The sequence below is a fragment of the Battus philenor genome, unplaced genomic scaffold, assembly GCF_028537555.1.
Source record: "Battus philenor isolate CCGP_79_NKW_IND1 unplaced genomic scaffold, ilBatPhil1.0.hap1 SCAF_8, whole genome shotgun sequence".
Classification (NCBI taxonomy): Eukaryota; Metazoa; Arthropoda; class Insecta; order Lepidoptera; family Papilionidae; genus Battus; species Battus philenor.
In genome coordinates this window covers 2,827,354-2,849,091 of record NW_027181748.1, presented here as the reverse complement: position 1 = coordinate 2,849,091, position 21,738 = coordinate 2,827,354, and the positions used below count along the sequence as shown (strand labels likewise).

The following is a 21,738-nucleotide window of genomic DNA, read 5'->3' as shown; positions in this document are numbered from 1 at the left end:
TTTAATAATACGTTATTTTTTAATGCATTGCGCAAATATAATAATATTTATTTCTTGATGTTATGTGAGTAATGAACCATCTACAACTTTTTGTCTCAATTTATAAATTTAACATAAATGTTATACAGGATGGTTCTAGAAATAAAAAATAACGTAATGATAAAATAGTAAGAAAAAGCGTTTACAAAAATTATTTTCACATATTAAAATTAATTATTATTTACTCCATGCACTTTCTGTCTTTATAATTGCTTGATGTTGTTGACTTGTCGCATTTATTTAGAAAAAATACATAAACATTGTGATTAGAAATGGGTATGAAAGCTTTAAGGTTTTTGCTGACAAATGAGTCTAAAGAATCCATTGAGAAATAGCCCGTTCGTTTAAAAAAGAGCTTTGAAGTTAAGGGTGAACACTTTTAATAAATAGTTTAGTACGATAACATATCTTTTTCATTCTACATAATCATATATAAAACTTAAAATTTAATTATTTTATTTGAAATTTTTGGGTTATTGTTTTGTCATAAAACTTATGTCTAAACTAGGTACATTCACCTCTTTAAAGTTTGTAGGTCAATATCCGATCATCCTGTATAATATATATTTTCTCGGTGTTTCGCGACCTACGAGCTTACAACAACTTATTTTATAGTTTAAGTAATAAATAAAACTTTGTTTTGAGACATTTTAAGGAGACGACATGTTTATAAAGATAGTTAATGGTCTTTCGGCTTAATGAAATGTAAGTTGACTTTAAAAATTAGTGCTATTGTCAAATCGCCTTTGAATTCGATGTACCGCGCCTTTGGTATGTTCGCGGTGAGGTGGGGGGCCGAGGAAAATAGAAACATAAGCGCCGCCGATACATGCGTTGACGGCTGACGGAACGGTGCGGCTAAAACATTCCCGTCTCACTGCGGGCGCGGTACAGCGGTTTTGGTAGCGCTATTATACTGTAGATTATCGTTTCTGAGTACATTTTATATCTATGATATTACTAAGCGTTCAACTGCAGTACTCATGAGTACTTCGTTAATAGGTTTATTTATATTTCTTTTCAGCCGATGGAAGCCTGCTGTAAGACAAAGGCTTCCTCCAAAAATTGCTACGACGACCGATCCTGCGTGGCCTGCATTCAGCGACTTCCGGCGACTTTAACTATGTCATTATTCTACCTAGTGGCGCTCGTGGTAGCCACCGATAAACTTCCGGACCCAACGGCCATCGGTGTGCCACATCATGTGCCGCCCACTGCCACTTCAGACGAGAAATTCTTCAGAGCTACGTCGGTGATCTTTTTAATTTTAATTCGATTTCGTAGCAAAACCCCGAGCTTAGCCATCTCAATTGCACTCATCGGTCTATTTACAGATAGGTAAAAACAATGATACATGTAGGAAACGAAAATAAAATATATTTGTTTGACTTGGTCACTATAGTTCGTGTATATGATAAGAGCATTACTCATTATCTACTATCGCTACCAGATAATTAGCCAAAAGATTGATTAGTCTATCGATAGCTCTGAATGTCATTGTTGATAATGATTCAAGTATATTTCAAATAATTTTATATTAATTTAATCCAGTTACGGGAAAGGCGTCCCGTTCTAAACTCGTCGCCTGGTGATCATCTAAAGTAAGTTTATTAAATTTTAAACCAATAAAAAAAAGTTTTATAATGAATGTTATAAATTATATTAATTATATATATACGACCCTATGTCCTGTTTTCTATGCACTTATTTTTTAAACTCCATTAAAAAAAAAACTCTCTTTTTTGTTCCAAAATCAAGATAAAATGATAATATACGGAATATATTCTTAGTATATTTCTTGTTACTTCTTGTGAGAGTCCTTAAAGTGACTGTATTATAAGAAAAACAACGTTGACATTTATTCAAAAATAGAAAGATTTAAAAAAATAAATTGTTTTTATATTCTAAGTAATTTTTTATATTTTCCAAAGTTTAAATTAAATATATATAACATATATATCTAAATGATGATCGATTATAAGTGTAAAAGCTTTAAAAATGTGAATGTGTAGCTAATTTCTAAGAAAAAAAGGTTTTTTTAACCTTCATACACATTTCTAATCGCTCTGTACGAATTGATCAATGTAAAATAGGATACATTATTTTTTTCTATTGTAACGCGTCGGACAGATAGCTTCTGGTAGTACAAAGTCTGTAGGTACAAATATTAAACGATAATGAAATAATATGAGGTAATTCGAAATTGGAAATACTTTTTTCTTTCTATAATATTGTCATTTTTATTATATTATTTATTACTCCTGAAACTGTTTACTATACAACAATTGTCAGCAAATTAGCTATAAAAATTGTTTAATATTTACTAAAGAATATACATTGGTCTCTAAAATCAGAAATTGGATATTAAAACTTATGAAGTTTGTTTTCTATATGTCTGTTTGAAATATCCTTTTTAACTAATTTTAGCGGCTCGAACTTTGGATTGTCTTGAATTTTTAGTCACGTTCATACCGTTGCCTGACTGCGGCACAGTCATGAGTATTTTCTTTTGATTTGAAAGATCAATGGTGCTAAGCACGACTGTTTTATACTATAAACTATATTACTATATACTACTGTTTTATACTTTATATTTACAATATATATATAAATAATTTATAATTGCGGCAAATATTTATTGAATCCACTATTGATCCACTTTGATTATTTCTAGATATCACTCCTCTTAAGTAAAGAATGAAAGAAGAGTTGTATTGAATAAAAAAAATAAGCAAATCGATTTCCCTTTAATTGCATTCTTATACTTAAAATTAAGTTACACGTTTGGGCCCCACAAGCGCCTTAATCTAATCCCAAACTAACGAAGGCAGTGGGTTTTTCCTATGCCTTTGGACTCAGTTGACTAAAGAGCCCGTAGGTTAATTAACAACGAAAAGCTCTAAAATAGCAGACTAAACACCCTTGAGCATCGGCGTCGAGTTGCCAGCTGATCGGTTTTTGATAGGATACACTTTGGAGAGTGCTCGAAGGCTCTTTTCGAACTGTTTGAGCCATCTCCATTTCCTTATCCGACTACTAGGCGCAGACAAAAGTTTCATCCATTAGTTCTGCATGCCCAAAAGTTTGGACTAAATGGTTAGACAGCTCGTTTTTGGTGAGAGTCGCCAAGATATGGAACGACGCCTTTAAGAGTAGACTGAACAGGTTTCTTCCATTACAACTACATATATAAAAAAATACATTATTTACAGAAATTCATTCCCGAGCTTATATGCTTAACTGTTATCACTGAAAAACCTTTTAATCTTTATTGGATTATATTTATTTGTTTTTGTATTACTAACGCAAGATATATATGTATATATATATATGTCCTTTGTTAGCTTCACGAGCTTAATAATCGCCCCCTCAACCCCTCCATGCATGTGCTAATGGAAATCTATGAAGGAGTCTTACGTCCAACCGTAGACGTCTTACAGCTGAAATAATGATGACGATAAAGCATATTTTACATAATCTTTATTTATATTATTATTAATATAAACGAAGATTACAACGTTTTAAGCAAAAAATTACTTTTATTCATGTTAGCAAATTTAGTTTATTAAAGGATTATTTTGTGCTTTATTTCAATACTAGACACGTTCTGTGTTCTTAATATAGCGCGGTGTACTAATTTTGATAAGAAAAAGCGGTATTGAATGTTCTTAAAGCTAAGAATATGTTGAGTTTGAATAAATTCCTATTCACATTGATATAGATGATCCACAGAACAGTTCTCAGTAATTTGTCGTTCGTGTGTAAATTTATTATATTTTTGAAGGTCACCAAATATATTTAATCGTTGCATGACAATTACATTTATTACTGATAAAGTTGATAAGAGTCCCTTTTATACTATACCAATAATATTCTTTGACTTGTTTTAAACATATCATATATATTTACTACAGAAATGGTCTTTATGAAACAGAACAAGTTCTTTTCAAACAGTTTCATACGATTTGACAAAAGATTTGTTAGATTTAATCAAAAAATATAATGATAGCGCATTTTTAGGTCTTTCCAATAATTACCAATAATTTAGACAACATAAAATGTAGATTAGATTACTGATAAACGTAATACGTTTCAAAGTTTAAACTTAGATAAGAAGCATGGTTTCAAATCGTAAAAAATTGTTCACGCATTTGTTATAGATGGCGACTGTAAAACTATTTCTATTATTGGCATTGTGCCTCGCAGCACATGCTTTACCTCAAATTCCTCCAAGACCTTTGTCAACAATATTTGGAGATGAGAAGTTACCGGGCGAAGTATTTGAAAATATAGATAAAATTTCCGATGGACTTGCCAGGAACGATTACAACCTTTACAGACTTCCCAGAACAACAAGACCTGTACATTACAATGTTTTTTGGGCCATAGATATTACTAGATTGGCACTAGAAGGAGAAGTAAACATTAATCTTGTTGCAAATCAAGCTAATGTAAATGAAATCGTTATACATACACATGAATTATATATTGATAATGTAGTGCTGCAACAAAATAACATAGTTGTACCAACAACTCATATAGAAGAGACGCAGTATCACTTTTTAAGAGTCAGATTGAACAACACAGTGCTACAGTATAATCCAACAAACCCTGTCGTCTACACATTGAGTATATCATTTGGCGCGCCACTAAGGACGGATATGTATGGAATCTATAGAAGTTGGTTCCGGAACAATAGTACAGATGATGTCAGGTAAAGTTTATCAAATATTAACTTAGTGTTAAAATTTATTAAGAAAATTTACATTTCACGAATTGTGGAACGGCGGTTAGCGTTGAATTTGCTGAAATGAACCAGCTGGAGATTTTTAACTCACTTAGGAGCACGCCAAAGTCTTTGTTGAATCCGCTCCATGAAAAACCAAGCGCACGGTTCCCTGAACAGGATATCGGCTTTATCAGTTGCTTAACAATACTTCTACATATGGGCATAAAATATGTATAGACCTCATAAATGCTTGTGGCCACTCCCGTATGTGTGGACGGTGTGGTCATGTATTTCTCACTTACGGCATCTACGATTAGTGATTTTGGATAAAGTTAATGAAATTTTTAAGGTGGATGGCGAGCACCCAATTCCAAGCGACGTCAGCACGTTCAGCATTTCCTTGCTACGACGAACCGAGTTTTAAGGCAACATTTGACATTACTATTAGACGTCCTACTATCAACTATCGGAGCTGGTCTTGCACAAGGATCAGAGAAAGTGTACAAGTCGAAAACACGTGAGTATTATTTACGATTCAAAAGGTTTCGTTGCTACAGGTTAGAATACCAGCCCCGGTAGCCCCTGTTTGTTGTAGAAAGCGACCAAACGATGGCCGAGTTCGGCGCAGCATGAAGTCTAGTATTGCTTAAATAAACGCAAATATATTCTTATCGAATGTTTATTTGTATTCACAGGACATACACTGATGATATATACTACAGGACTCCTGTGATGTCAACTTACTTATTAGCTTTGATAGTCGCTGAATATTCGTCTTTAGAAGTGTTTGAAAATGGTAATCTTACCTATGAAGTTATTGCTAGACCTAATGCAATAGATAACAACCAAGGCGTATATGCGTTTGAAGTCGGCCAACAGTTATTAGCTGAGATGAACAATCATACTGCAATGACGTTCACATCTATGCATCCGTATCTTAAGATGACACAAGCGGCTATACCAGATTTTTCGGCTGGTGCTATGGAAAACTGGGGCTTACTTACTTATCGGTACGTAAAAAGCAAATCATATTTCTAAATCTGTTTTACTTATTTAATTCCATTAACACTATATTGCTTGTATTTTAAGGCATGGCCTATCTAAGCTAATTTAGGACCTCGATTTTCACTTGCAATTTATATATATATATATATAGTGATCGTTTTTATAAGAAGAATCCCAAAAGGGATACGGGGGAGATGGTTTAAATTTCCTCTGGGGCCAACTTGAACAATGTTCCAATTAAAGTTTCCTACGTTGTTGTTTGAATTAACAAATTTGCTTCTTAACAGCGAGGCGTATTTGATGTATGACCCTGAGCACACAAATGATTACTACAAGCAATTGATTGCTTATATACTCTCACACGAAATTGCTCACATGTGGTTCGGGAATCTGGTAACTTGCGATTGGTGGGACGTTCTGTGGCTCAACGAGGGATTTGCGAGATACTATCAATACTACCTTACGGATTGGGTGTGTAAAGTATTTAATTTTCATTTTATGTTCTGCAGTTAGTAATTTTTAAGAAATTGTCTTAAAAATATTTGCTAGAACAATAATTATTTATCCCACGATTTTTTTCTTACACTGTTTCTTCAATCCTTTTGCGGCAATTGCTATCCAAGTAAGTTTAATGTTTTGATTTATTATTGTATTTATAATAAGTGTATATGCTATATAGATCTTTTGTATATATATGTATTGTACACGTTAATCACCCTCTATTTATTATTCTGACGTTTTCGTACGATGGTTGTCTGGAAGAAATTGCCTGGTGTGATAAGACTGCCCATTACATTTTTTTCTTTACTATTAAGCAACTATGCATTTTTTAATTTATACGATAAAGAATAATAAATAAAATAAGCTTTATGATGTAGAAGTAAAGGATGACATAAATATGACTTCCTGATTTTTAGGTTTAAAGCTATGTTTCCTAACGATGTTTTTCTTCTTCATCAGTGAGCGATGTTTTATGTTTCAAATAATATTAGTGTCTTCTAGTAATTGACTTCTCGACTTAGGATTGTTAATCAGAATTCTTAAATAAGCTATACACATGCAAAATATTTACATGGTCTAGAGACAGTGATATCACTCATTGTTTTAAAATGAACGTAAACAAATTTTTGACTGTAAATTTACTACAGTTTTTTACTTTTTAATATTTATATCTGACGGGGAAAAAGTTTATTTATGTAATGATACTATTATATTTATTTAGAGTAATCTGATATAGTTTACATGATCATCATAATTTTGGCCATAGTCCACTGTTGGAGATATGCCTTCATCGTCGATTTTCTTTTGGCTTTATGGAAGCGACATTTATTTCGAGTCTTTATAGAACAAAAAAGGATTTTTAAATTTGATTTTTAACTAAAAAAAATGTTTATCAAACGCGTTTGTACTATCCTAAATGTTTTATATTTGGTTGATAGGTTTTTAAACTTGACTCGGAAAAAAATATTAGCACTAGTGTGCTAGCACTAATGTTATAGGATAATTATTGTAAACGAAACAGAATGGATATACAACAATAAATAAATATTTTTATTTACTTTCGCAATAAATAATGGATAGATCTTGTATCTAATTATATAATGGTATGAGAAGCATACCGGAGAGATTTAACATAATTATTTTTTTAAGGTTGAAGACTACATGGGTCTAGGAACAAGGTTTATTACGGAACAAGTTCACGCATCGCTTCTTAGTGACTCCGTGGATAGTTCTCATCCTCTCAATAACCCTGGTATTGGTAGTCCTGCTTCGGTTCGCACCATGTTTTCAACGATTTCATATAATAAGGGAGCAGCTGTGATTAGAATGACCGAGCACCTGCTAGGTTTCGATGTTCACAGGCAGGGTCTGAGGAACTATCTGGTTGACCGGTAAGAAAATCACTGATTGCTTTAACTCTTTTCCTCTCTGCTTTTCTCTTACTGCACTTGTTTTTTGTATAGTTGTAAATTGCATTACATTATTATTAATAAAACGAAATACTATTAAAGCAACAACAACAAATACCAGAACAATATTTAGAATAATGTAAGAATCAAAAACAAATTCTGTGTACCCAAGACTCGATATAATCGAGCAAGGAAATTTTTCTATGGACAATTTATACATGTTTCAATAGACTCCTTGATAATGTTCTTATAGCTTCTATTGCTAGATTAAAAAAATGTGTGCTTAGATTTTTTACCACACTGTAACTGACTTTATATAAGGTAGCAATCCGTGGACGTGATTGTCTCGCTGACTTTCTTTTAACTTCTGAAATTATCAGAACAGATAGTAGACACGACTTGATGCCGATAAATTCATGCAATGTATGTTAAATAAAGAATTTTTTAATTCAAATTTTGAGTATATATAACTTTTGCAGAAGTTATTTGCTTGAAATGCTAGATGTTATTATTATACGAAAAATTAAGCTTTAACTAAAATTAACATCTTAAAAAGCTTTTAATTATATAAATGATATTATTAAGTTATATAGTGTAGCGTTATTGTTCCGTATTACTGGCCACTAAGCCACATTACTTTTATTTAAATTCGAACGCCGATTTGAATTTGGACGCCATAAATTCGAACACTTATTTAAATTTGGGCGCCATCAGAAATGCAGTCGCTGCCCTTGTGTTAGGGTCGTGTAAATTGTAAATATTCTTAGTATTCGTATATATTATTTGTCAATACACTGTCTCTTTTTTGTCTACTATTTTTCTAATACGTTCTCGGTTGGTTCATATTCGTCCGCTATTCGCGTTTAAGTTATATAAATTATGCAAATTCCTACAGTTCTTTTGATACCGCTCTACCAATCCACTTATTCGAAAACTTGCAAGCAGTTGGATTATCATCGGGTTCTCTATCTGCGTACGGAACAGAATTTAATTTCATCGAATACTACAGAAGTTGGACTGATCAGGCAGGTCATCCTATTTTAACCGTAAATGTTGATCATGCTACAGGCGATATGACCATCACACAGGTAAGTTGAGATATTTATAATAAATAGTATAAAGTATTTTAAAAAGTAATATATAGTATTTTTTTATATATATACTTTGGTTTTGTATATTCTGATATGAGACATAATACTAACTTATAAGACATGTAAATTTGTCTCAGATCAGGCAAGTCTGCTTAGCGGTACACCAATACCTCGCTTTGCATCGTTTCCTTTTGCGTTTTTATCGAAGTTGCGTCGCTGCTCAATTATTACTAATTTTCACTGTGCGTCGTTAGATTTTCGAAGTTGTGTTGTTTTGGGTTCGAGTCTTTAATTTTCTTCTTTTATGAAATATTCTTTTTTTCCAAAAGATGGCATCACTTTTGTTTCTAATTGCGCCATGCCATCAAAACTTGGGGATTCCCTTTCTTACTAAAAATCAATGCAATTTTAATACAGTTTTATTTTCACTTTGTTTTGCTAATTTTGGAGTTCAGTTTCAATTACGTAGTGTGTTGTGCTTTTTTAAAAAGAGAATAATAAATTTATATAAATTTTAACGTGTTGATTCTGATTACAAATAAGGTATATATTTTTCCAATTTATTTATTGGCAGAGTTATATTATTTTTGTTTTTTTTTTAAATTTTACTTTGTTCAATTTTCTTTTTAAAATGTTGTACCCATAACCTGGAACCTATCTTCGATCTTTACATTGTTTACTATAGAAAATCTTAATTCACTTTGCGGCGTTTCAATTTGCGTCGTGTTTTTTTTGAACGTAACCACGTCGCAAAGTGAGGTATTGGTGTAAGTCTTCGACAACCTCCTGCATTTCAGGCTGTAAAAAGAATCATATTATCAAGCCAGTATTGTATAAATCTAAAATCAAATTACTTCTCAAACTGTCTACAATAAATTAAATTGTAAAGATGGATTAGATTATTAAAAGATTCAAATGCGATAGATATATAGATTTTACTAATTGAAATAAAAAATGAGAAAACTAGATATTGTTGGGGCGTCGTTAAGATAGCTTAAGAGACTTTATTTTTTAATTAAACGCTATAACATGCATAAAACGTGACCAAAAAAAGAGCGGAAATAAGAAACGTGAATATAAAACTATTACACGAACGCTAATGTCTGTGAAACATAGATTCTTATAATAAAAAATAAAACAAAAGGTGTATGCGTTATTTGTTTTTTATGTGCAAGGATATTATAATAATAATTTAATAAGGTTTCTTCTTATTAAAGTTTTAACCAAAGTACTGTACGATTGAATTTTATTTCCATCACTTTTTAATAATCAATTTTCGTATTAGTTTTATGGTTTTCCCTACAAATCTGTTACAGTGTTTTCATACGCTGTTTTTTGACAATGCAGATTTTGTCATCCGTAATTTGAAGATATGATCCACATCTTAGTAGTCCGTAATTATTTATAATGACAAATTTCTGAATATATGAATGAAACTAAATCTAGAAATTTTATCAAACTCAATCAAGGATTATATTAATACTCTTTAGTAATATCGAGTGTTGCCAGTTTATAATCAGCTAAGTTAGATTGATTTGCAATTAGACACTAAATATGACTCGTAATGAAAATGTACTATATCAAATTAGTAGAATCGAATTTTAGTTGCCATACTTGAACTGTCATTTTTTATCGCCGAACTACTAACAATTACACGAGTCCTCACTGATGTGACACACACCGGAAAGTAAAGTCGTTTCTGTCGACATATTTTACAGAAAAACCTATTGATTCATTTACCGCTCCGGCATTTAAAAATTTGTATACTAAATGGCAAAAAATTGTTGATAACGAAGGTGAATATATTGTCGATTAGAAATAAAAACTTGTTAAAAATGTAGTAGTGTGAATTAAACTTAAGAAAGCGACATTACTTTCCGGTCTCACTAATAGAAACAGAAGTGTATAAATAGTCATATAACTTTGTGAATACAAGAATTTCGTAATAATTGCTTTTGGTATGTAACATTCAAGCCGTTTACTTCACAAACGTGTTTTATTATTAATTTATTTAGCACTAGTTATGCCTGCAACTTTACCCACAAGGAAATTAATTTCCTAAACAAAAAAAAAATATTTTTATAATGTTTTTTTGTTTAATTTTTCTTAAATAAAAATGAACAATACAAGTTATGTTAAAATCGGTCCAGCCATTTCAGGTAATAGACGAAACATACAGACAGATATACATAAAATTTTTAAATGTAGTTATTGTATATGTACCATAAATATTCATTTATGCCTATGTAAATATTACAAACAGACACTCAAATTATTTTTATTTGTATATATAGAGAACTTTTTTCTACTCTTAAGGTTCTTGACTTCTGAAGTATGTTACTTTGCTCCGTTTTTCTCTTAAGCTAATTTACGTTAAGTATTAATTTTAAGTGTCAATAAATTCAACAGGCAATTATTTTGAATGCCTCATAAAACACACCTTAGTTTGTTAAAAAAAAAATAACACATAACATTAAAAGGGTTCATTAAACAAATTTTGTTTTCATTTACAGAGAAGATTCGATATAAACGTTGGTTACTCAGCAATCAATACCAACTGGATCATTCCTATAACGTTTGCAACCGCTGCTAACCCAGACTTTAACAACACCAAACCCTCGCACGTGATCCGTAACACCGTCACTGTGATCAACCGCGGTTCCATCGGCGACCATTGGGTGATATTCAACAAACAACAGACCGGTATGTTCATATCTATACTTAACGACAGCTAAATATACAGATTAATTGGTTATAGGAGTAAAAGTTTTAAATAAACTGTGATAAAGTTCATTTTTCAACAAAACATTTAAAGCAGTTATTTACACCTCTTTTCAATCACATATTAATTTATTATATGTTTTGGAATATATAAACCAAATAACTTGACACTGACTGACAGCAAAAAATCTGCAGGGATATATATATATATATATATATATATGTATATATATCCTTGCAGATTTTTCCAAAAATGCCAAAACCAAAAATGAACGATTTCGAAATTCAAATTACTGTTTTTTTTTTAATAAATATTATATATATATATATACATATATATATATAAGCAATATTTATATAAATTCACCTCATTTGCACCTCTGAACAATCTTCCTGTATAGTTTATTATATAAATCAAAACAAAACGAAGAAATTTTCTTCGATAAATATTCAATTTTTTATTACATTAAAAAGTATGAAGTTTGAGAACACGAATGCCGAAGTAAAATTTGATACAAAATTTTTGGTAATAAAAATAAAAAATCAAAATACTCTTTATTCGAATAGGCATGCGCCTTAGCATCAATAAACGTAAAATGTCAACATTCTGCCGAAAAGAGACGGCTAGAAACTCAACAGTTGCTTTTTACAAATATAGTTTTATAAAGAGAACGCGACAATAATTAGCTTCCTGAGTGAGCATCAACAACATTTAATACCATTCATTATCATCAGTATAGTATTCTTGGATAGAATAATATACTTTCTTCAATAATATATTTTTAATACTGAGTTTAAATCTCACCAGTGGTATGTTTTGATTGTGAAATTCTATTGTACACATGTATATCATGTGCCATAAATAATTTATTTAATTTAATCTAATCCGCTGTTTCTACTGACATCAGAACAGAGTTTTCACTTTGTTATAATGCAATTTAATTGAAAATTAAATTTTTCAGGTTTCTACAGAATTAATTATGATGATTACACTTGGAATTTGATAATTATGGCTTTGAGAGGACCCAACAGGGTTCAAATACACGAATTTAATAGGGCTCAGGTAAATATACAATATTTTTAAATAGACTTAATCACCATTATCATTATCATCATCATCATCTGTTGATCGACGCCCTCTACAAGATATATACCTCCATTAAAGATTAGCAAGATGATCAGTCCTGCGCTGTTCGTATCTACTTACCTTCTGGTTACAGCCGTTGGTTGCAAGTAATGTGCCTTACAAATGTTAATTTTTTCAATTTACAGATCGTAAATGATGCGTTCCAATTTGCTCGTTCCGGACTTATATCTTATACAAGAGCATTTAACATCCTCTCCTTCCTTGAGAATGAGACCGAGTATACACCATGGGTTGCTGCTATAACTGGATTCTCGTGGATTAGAAACAGACTCGCCGGTACTCCTAACTTAGCCCGTTTAGAGGTATGAATGTATTTTGTCGACTTTTTTAAATGTCTAAAGGCGTGAATATATAGCTCTTTTGTGACTAAAAACATTGCATTGGATTGCGACAGGCCAGTAACATTAACCAGTCTGCTAGGACAAATGATAAACAATAATTAATTGAAATATTGACTGATTCGAATTTCAAAAATTCGCAATAGCACTTTACGTTGAACATTGCATTAGTTGACAGAAAACGATCTATTCATTCATCCCTTTAAAGATTTTACCCGTATAATTTATCATCATGTAGAGAAATCAGAAGAAAAGTGTGACTCTGTGTTTGGCACTAATCGGTGTGGCATAACTCCTAAAGATGCCCCGTGGAGGGGTGACACACGTGTTAAGTGATTTGAAGGTGGCAGTTGTGTAATTCGCATTGCTTGTCGCTTACGCATTTATCAGCGGGCTGGCGGGCGGTGCACTTTGTTGCACGACTACCACTGCATGTGCGGAAGTGGCTAAATATTGGTATTTTTCTTACAGAAGAAAAGTGAACAATTAATAATCTTTTACCTTAAAAATAAAGAAATATGAAGGTTTTATTTAGATAAATAACAAATAATTACATAAATATTATCAAAGTTACAGGCATGGTGCAGTATTAATGAATAAGTAAAGAAATAAGATGTAAAAACATGAGATCGCTATGATAGTGATCAAGTTATTTCATGACTTAATAATAAAAAATGATTACTTTTACTCATTTTCAAATTTGTACACTGTGAGACTAGTATTGACGTGATTATATTTTCATTGTAATGAATATATGATATCTTATGTATTCTATAAAATCAATGATGTAAAGCTAATCAAATTTATGATTGATATCAAATGTTTGATACGAGAAAACCGATGTGTTGTTTTTATAATTTACCTCACAATTTAACAACTTTTTAGCCAAATTTTTCGAGTCGTCCTTAGGTTTTTAAGTAATGTCACGACGTTGGTTCAAATGGTAGACTAACACTCTGTTTGAATGAAATAATTATTGTCTAAACTTTGCATTAATTCCACGAAAAGTTCTACCATAGATCCGGTTAGTGGATTACCGTTCGTATTGTAAAACTTAAAAGATAGTATTGTCACGGATGATAGTGGTACATCTCGAAACTTGCGTTGTCGACTATGCATATAGCGATGTCGGACTTTATGAAGAAAGAATTAAAGTCCATTATCAGTTGGCATTCGGAGTTGTTTATGAAATTTAAGAGCGTCCTATCCATATTCGGTTCAACCAACGATAATAGACTCCTGCTAAAGTTTATGTAAAATGAGTAAGCATTTTGAGCTAGTTGAAAGCGTCTTTTATCCGGCACGGCGTATAAACGTTTCAGTTTAAGCATTCTATTTGTGAAAACTTTGCAAAGAATTAACATGTATTAAAATTTGTTAATGTTTTTCAGTCGCAAATAGCAAGATGGGCCAACACTTCAATATCCGAGTTAGGTTACTATCCCCCTCAAAATGAATCATTTATGAGGTCATACCTGAGATACCAGCTCGCACCAGTATTGTGCTCTATCGGTGTTCCGGAATGCAGAGAAGCAGCTCTACAGCAATTCCGTAATCTGATTAATAATGGAGTGGAGTAAGTATCATTTTAATTTTTTTATACAAAATAAATAAAAACATAGCAAGAAGCTTATAGCTATTATAACATGAACAAATAAGTGCCGCACTTAAGAGGTCGTTTATAATTAAGATTAAAAATTGCGAAAAATAAGTGAGACGTGATATTTACAATACAAAAGTGAAATGTCAGAATAGTGCTTAAAAAGCTAAGACTTGAGAGATAGAACTTCTTACACATTTGAAGCTTGCACTTAGATGGGTGGGGTGAAAGGAATTGATTTACATGGGATTTTATTGGCATTCCTATATAGCTTAGCTTATAGTTATTGAGCATATATAGACAAATAAGGCGCGTTTAATATTCTGTTTGAAGAACCATCGTGTGTTCAAATTACTGCAGAGATGCTCTGATATTGCTCGATGATTGAACTTAAACTTCGCTAGTTTTTTGCAGCCCAGACTGTCAAAGCACTAACTATCAAATATAATATCTAAATATCAAATATTAACGAGATAGTAGGACACACCAAATAAGACCGGATAAGCTGGTGAGTTTAGTATCAGCGACCTCTTTCTGCTAAAGACGTAGCTCTTTATCTGACTCGGGAAATCGTGGAGAGACCTCATAATTAATAAGAGTGTGAAATGATTTAATAGTGTAAGAAAAGGACTAATATATAGCTCCTTATACTTATGTAGTCCTTTTCTTACTTAGGATGAACTTCCGCAAAATAACGCTTGAATCTATTAGATTTAATTGTGATAACGTACTGATCCGAAATATAGTCACTTGTGTCGGGCCACATAAGTTGGGTCAAAGTAACCGAGAGAGAAATGGAGAGGGATATTTATAGAGTTTTATTGTTAGATTGAACCAGAAATAATGACATTCGCAGAAGAACCCAGATCACTGACGTAACTCGAAAAATAGCTCGTGTGAAGAGGCAAGGATTGGGCCGTTGGTGGCCGTGAGTACGCCCTTCACAAGGCGAACCGGCGATATAATTAAGTTCGCAGGCTGTGCCCATCTTTGGGAAAAGACTATACATTGCAGTATGCATCCATCGGCTGATAAGAATAAGATTTTACTTAGTCCAATATCGTTTCAATATTATTTGTGTGTATGTCTTTGTTTATTTTTCAACCTAAATGGTAATCATTGAAGACCATAGCTTAAGCAGGTCATATATCAATCTAGAATAACGCTGGGTTGGTCCCCTAACTATACAAGGAATGTTTATTTTAATTCCTCTTTTTTTAATAATTTAATGTTAATGTTGTGTGTCTAGTTTTTAATTCTACATCAATTAGTTTAATTAGTATATTTGTACATATTTAGAATACTAGCTGATCCCGCAAACGTTGTTTTGCAAAAAAAATTAAAGTTTTTAATTAACAAATGTAAGATAACGGTTGATCGTAGAGGGGTGAAAATTTAGGTTTGTATGTATTTTTGTATGCTGTATCATAATAAAATAAAAACCAAAAAAATTGTCTAAAAAATTAAAAATAAAATTTAGGGGTGGACCACCCTTATCACTTAGGGGTATGGAAAATAGATAGTAGCCGATTCTCAAACATACTGAATACGCATGTAAAATTTGGTAAAAATCGGTCAAGCCGTTTCGGAGGAGTTCAAGTTCGAACACCGTGACACGAGAATTTTATATATTAGATTTAAGTTGGTTGCGAGCATGGAACACTGCGTTTTTATTTAAAGATATGCATAATATTAATTAATAAGCTTTTAGGTGCTCAACGAGCTATGAGAGGGCTATGATTGGGATTCCTCTAAGAGTTCGAATCAGGAAGAAGTTATTCGTAGACAAACAAAAGCTACGACATAGTTAGGTAACTTAGCAAGTTAAAGTGACAGTGTGCAGGCCAAAGGGCGAGCGGAACAAATGGCAGCGAAAGAGAAAGGCGATGGAGAAAGTGCAATATAGGATGTCCAACCTTGGATAGACGATCTTGTTTAGAAAGACGTTAGATGCAAGCCACTTTAAACTAGTGCTATTTGAAATCTTTATATATTGGTTAGGTTTAGTCTCACCAATCTGTAAAAGTATCCCCAGAATAGACTTGAAATGACAGCAAAAAAATCCAATTTTTTGTTTTAATGCATAAAAATTACTAATAGATTTGATAATAAAATAATTATTTTTGTTCACAGAATCCCACCCAACAGTCGTAACTGGGTATATTGTAACGCCCTCCGCGATGGATCGGAGGCCGATTTTACATTCCTGTGGAACCGTTTCCTTAATCACAACGTATATACTGAAAAGATCCTGTTGCTCAGTGTTCTTGGTTGCACTCCGCATAGGAATTCGCTTATTACGTACGTATATGTTTTATTATCAACTTAGGCAATCGCGAAAGAAAGTGGTGCTACGAAAGTTTGACATCTTAACACGTATCGTATTTGATCTAATGTGAAGTACCTGGGACTCATCCTCGCAAAGTCGCGAGATCATGCGGCCTTGTTAAAACCTTTTTATACTTACTTTAATGACTTTAAGATATATATATATATATATATATATATATATATATATATATATATATATATATATATATATATGTATATATATGTATAAATATATATAAGATAGATAAGTAAGTAAGATAAGTTGATAGATCGATGTGGTCTCCAACCTTCGCGACGGCCAACGAGGGTTTCAGGGGAGGTATCAACATACCTTGGTATAGCTTTGACTATAAATTAGCATAGAGCGAAGAAATACTGACAAAAGCGTTTTCAATGATATTACTAGATTTCTTTACACCGCGCAGTGTAATAACTTGAAGGGTTTTGGTAAGTTAAATATCCTCAGATTTCTTTCCTCTTCCCTGAGGTAGGATTTCTAGAACCTTAGTTTATTTTTAATAGCATAAAAGATAACTTAAAGGTTGATTAAAAAATGTTATAGAAACTTTAAAGAAGTGAATGTATAGCTCATGTTCTATCAATTAATGTGTGATAAACCCATTAAAGACTCAATGGTATCATTAATTATAAATAACGTAATTATGAAACATATTGAAAATAAATATATAAAGATATAATATAATTCATCTGTTAATAAAAAATAATATAATTCATCTGTTCCTGGCCTATCGTACTCTAATAGAGACATAGAGAAGGTTGTGCCGGATCATCTCTTCGAGATCGAATCAGGAATGAGGAAATTCGCAGAAGAATCAAAGTCACATAGCTAGAAGAATTGCTTGTGAATAAGTGGCAGTGCTGAGGCCACATCGCATGTGCTGCCGATATTTGGGGTCGAAGGGTTTTCGAGTGGCCACTGCGAGTCAGTAGACGCGACGTGGGTTGGATTTTCACTAGGTAGATCGACGATTTAATTAAGTTCAAGACTTTGGATGCAGGCACCGCAATACCCGCTGTTGCGGCGATCTTTGGCGGAGCTTTACGCCTTGCAGTGTTCATCCATCGGCTGTCGTGAATCAATGAATGAATTCTGATAGAAAAAAACACATTAAAGTAACACATTTCAGAGTATTCACTTATTGACGGATTAACTATAAATTCGCCCCTTTAAAGTTTAATGCCTTTTTTCAATTATGATTATGGAGTGATTTTAATGTGAGAACTCACTCTGTGTTTGGCACTGGTCGGTGTAATATCTCCTGAGGATGCCACGTGGAGGGGTGAAACATGTTTTGAGTAGATATACGGTGGTAGTTGTTTTAGTTCAGCGGACGAGCGGGCGACGCAATTCATTGCATGACTACTGCTGCATAGCGGAAGTAGCTAGGTTCCTTTCTTAATTAGAATAGATTTCGAGGGCGAAGTAACGTCTGATTCTATTAGATGATTTTAATGTATTTTTTTGTTGACAGATTCTTGAATGCTATCGTGCAAGATAATTATATAATTCGTCCACAAGATTACACGACCGCTTTCAATTCCGCTGTGACCGGAAACGAAGGCAATGTGCAAATAGTCTTCGAATACATCAGAAATAATCTTTCGAATGTCACCGCTGCGTGAGTATATAAAGATTCAATTGTTTGCTAACTGTATTCTACTCACTTCTCGTGCTGCCTTTAGTGAATATAGTTCCAAAAATGGATTTTTTGCAATTTTCACCCTTTGAGGGGACATTGAGATTACGGGGAATTACGTTATTTCTGCGAAACTTTCTGAGACGTGCATGTTCCCCTGATATTTTCTCTTGAAATAACATAAGGCATCATATCATAATATAATAAAATTATTAAGATATATAAAAGGTATCTCAGTGAGTTTTGTGTTAGAAGAAAACTTGAGAACGTGTTCACCGACAATAAAAAGGGATTGCGTTATCTGTTCTGACAGGAACACACCTAATAACAGACGTCAGACAACTTTTTATTGTCAAACCTGCGTAAATCAGCCTGCAATCCATATTAGGGAGTGTTTTAAGCTCTCTCATACTGCACAAAATTTTAAAAAATTTAATTTTGTTTTTATCTTGCAAATATACTTTTCTCAATGTATATTCATATAATTTAAATATTATTTGAATCCGTTATTTAGTTTCAAAGCTCTATTAAAAATATCATGGTCTGTAAATGCACGTTTCTGCCATAAGAGCATGGAGTAGCTGGTAGCCAGCATCTAGAATGATCCGGAGTGAAATTATAAAAAAATATTTCTTAGCTGATCTTTACCTACTAAAACAAATAATCATATTAAATTTTAAGTCTATAAACTTTAGAGTTTTAGAGATATCGTGATGAGTAGGAGCATAGAAGAAATCTCATTATACAATAAATAACTCTTATCTATTTTAAATTTTAGATTCGGTTCTGCATCTGTACCTCTGTCGTATATTTCATCGAGACTGAGAAATGAAACTGCAATCAATGAGGTAAATATATTAAAACTGTCCGTGTTAGTAAAGTTGCGAGGAAAATTAAATATAGAATTAATAATTTAAATTTTTTTAAAAGAAATAACATAATATTACATGAAACTACTAAAGTAATTTTCTAATTTAAACTATGGACCAATTCGATTTGATACACTTAACTTTTATTATTTTCAAGTTCTCAAAAAGTAAATAAATAATTATCAGTTAACTTTTAAAATACAGTACAACACAATATTATGCTCATTTCCAATGATACCACAGAGAATAAAATTTGTTATAAAATATTGAAGTGTAAGTTTTGAACCAAAATTAATAATAACCTAAAATAATTTTAACACGAATAAAATAAAAAAAATAATATATAACAATACTATTTTGGTATGTTTAGGCCTCGATATTTTTCCTAATGAATTTTAAAAATTATAATAACGAATTAAGTGTTCGATATATTTTGTTTTGTTATTTTATTTGGGTTTTGCATGTAAAAAGTCGATTTATTGTACTCATTTAATGTATTGTATCCCACGTTAGAGGTATTTTAGTAAAAAATAGTAAAAATTGCCACCAAAATCGCAGTACCGCGCCTTAGGTATGTGCGCGGCGTGAGGGGGGAGCTAACTGGTCGTTCCGGTTCTTCAGGCTGCCGTTAACGCTTGCGACGGCAGCGTTTATGCTCCTTTTTCTTGGTCCCCACTTCACTGCTCTTATCTAAGGCGCAGTACAGTACGTTTACCACATGGTACGATCAATCTATAATAATCTGGTGTTGCGAACTTTTCTTTACTTTTACTCATGATGTAAAAAGAAAATAGCGAAACGTAAAACAATCACAGTTTAATTGAGGAGTATCAAATGGAAATTATTGAATTTTTCTAAATAAAAATAATTCAGAATATGTAATGTTTGTGTAAAAAATGACTAATCCTTCCTTGGTTTTTGTGTTAACTATTCGTCAATAAATATAATATTGTTAAGTTCTTACGTGTAAATTTTATTTTAGTTCCGAGCCTGGGCGAACCAGAACCGCGTTGAATTGGGAGACGATTATCAAGCAGTGCTGAACGGTGCCGACAACTCACTTGACAACATAAGATGGGCTGCGTCAGTTGCTGATGATTTGAATAACTACTTTGTGGCCGGTGACGCTTCCCTACAGTTGACCTCAACTACCTCGTCGCCTGTGACTCAACCAACTACGGTGACTCAACCGCCAATCGTTGAGCCGTCGACTCCGGCACTACCCGACTCTGCAGTCACAACTTTCGTCTCACTTTTCGCCCTAACTCTAGCGATCGTAGTCAACATTGTACTTTAAAATGTAACTGCGTAATTTAATAGTGCCTTAATTTAAAATTTTATGGTTATATAAGTATTATTTTTAATAAACTATTTTTGGTTACATACAGTATTTTATTTATTCTGTACCTTAACATACATGAGCATATAAATAACGAGAATAATTTAAATATATATATATATATATATATATATATATATGTATATATATAATTAACTCTAACCATATATAAATATATATATATATATATATATATATATATATATATGGTAAGAGTTAATTATGACGAACCAAAGTAATTGATTAAAACGCAGAGTGTCTTCCTACTTTTTTGGCTCCCGTTTTAGGGGATCTTTCGTACACCCCTTCCGTGTGCAAGCTAGGACATTATGTACAATTTTTTTTTTACTGAAGCTTATTATTCGCTCCTCTTTCGTCCTTTCTACGATCCTGCATTATTTTTATTGTCCTTCTCATTCTCTTTTATTTTGTTCTCTACCTTGTTACCATTCGCACATCGCCTCTCTTCCTTCGTCTTCCTTCTAAATTAATGTAAGGCTTCATAATTTTTATTTATGATGTTTATTTTAAAATTTATTCATTAAAGGTTAGTTTCGTATCCATTATATGTATTACATATATTACTTATTTCTATAACGGACAGGCATCGCTTTAGGTGTTACGGATAATCTTTTGCGTACTTGAAAGAGGAAGAGACGGCTACCCGCGTACTTTTTCAGTGTACGAAGGTAGCATCTCAAAGGGCTACCAATCTTGGAACACCAAGGTGCCTCTTTGAGACCGCCATCAACATCAAGGGCCTGCTGGGATTCCCGAGGAGTTGGGTTAGCCTTAGTAAGACCAACTCATACGAGAAATGAGCACAATTCCGTTTGGTTTCGGAATCAAGCCTGCTAAGAGACAAGGCAAGATCGGACAGAGGATGTTGGATGAGATTTACGTTCGTCGAAAGAAACTGGATACAGGCAGCTTCAAATAAAACCAGTGTCATTGTACAAAC

The 21,738-nt window shown here is 32.5% G+C and overlaps 1 protein-coding gene across 1 annotated transcript; it reads left to right on the top strand.

Moving 5' to 3' along the window:
* The first annotated feature begins 1,543 nt into the window (after positions 1-1,543).
* On the top strand, positions 1,544-20,762 carry LOC137931588 (membrane alanyl aminopeptidase-like). Its single transcript, XM_068775031.1, has 15 exons — positions 1,544-1,640; positions 4,200-4,753; positions 5,118-5,285; positions 5,464-5,778; positions 6,061-6,244; positions 7,424-7,665; positions 8,579-8,771; positions 11,288-11,477; positions 12,458-12,558; positions 12,768-12,944; positions 14,372-14,556; positions 16,714-16,881; positions 18,405-18,551; positions 19,348-19,417; positions 20,421-20,762. The coding sequence occupies exons 2-15, from the start codon at positions 4,200-4,202 to the stop codon at positions 20,733-20,735; spliced, it is 3,009 nt and encodes a 1,002-aa protein (XP_068631132.1). The 5' UTR covers positions 1,544-1,640; the 3' UTR covers positions 20,736-20,762.
* Positions 20,763-21,738: the final 976 nt, after the last annotated feature.

What these genes read in the sequence shown, in the direction of transcription:
- LOC137931588 (XM_068775031.1), top strand. Translation starts at nt 4,200, where the DNA reads ATGGCGACTGTAAAACTATTTCTATTATTGGCATTGTGCCTCGCAGCA. An exon ending in AGTGTACAAGTCGAAAACAC is followed by an intron (nt 5,286 to 5,463) that starts GTGAGTATTATT and finishes TTGTATTCACAG; the next exon opens with GACATACACTGATGATATAT. An exon ending in TGGGGCTTACTTACTTATCG is followed by an intron (nt 5,779 to 6,060) that starts GTACGTAAAAAG and finishes GCTTCTTAACAG; the next exon opens with CGAGGCGTATTTGATGTATG.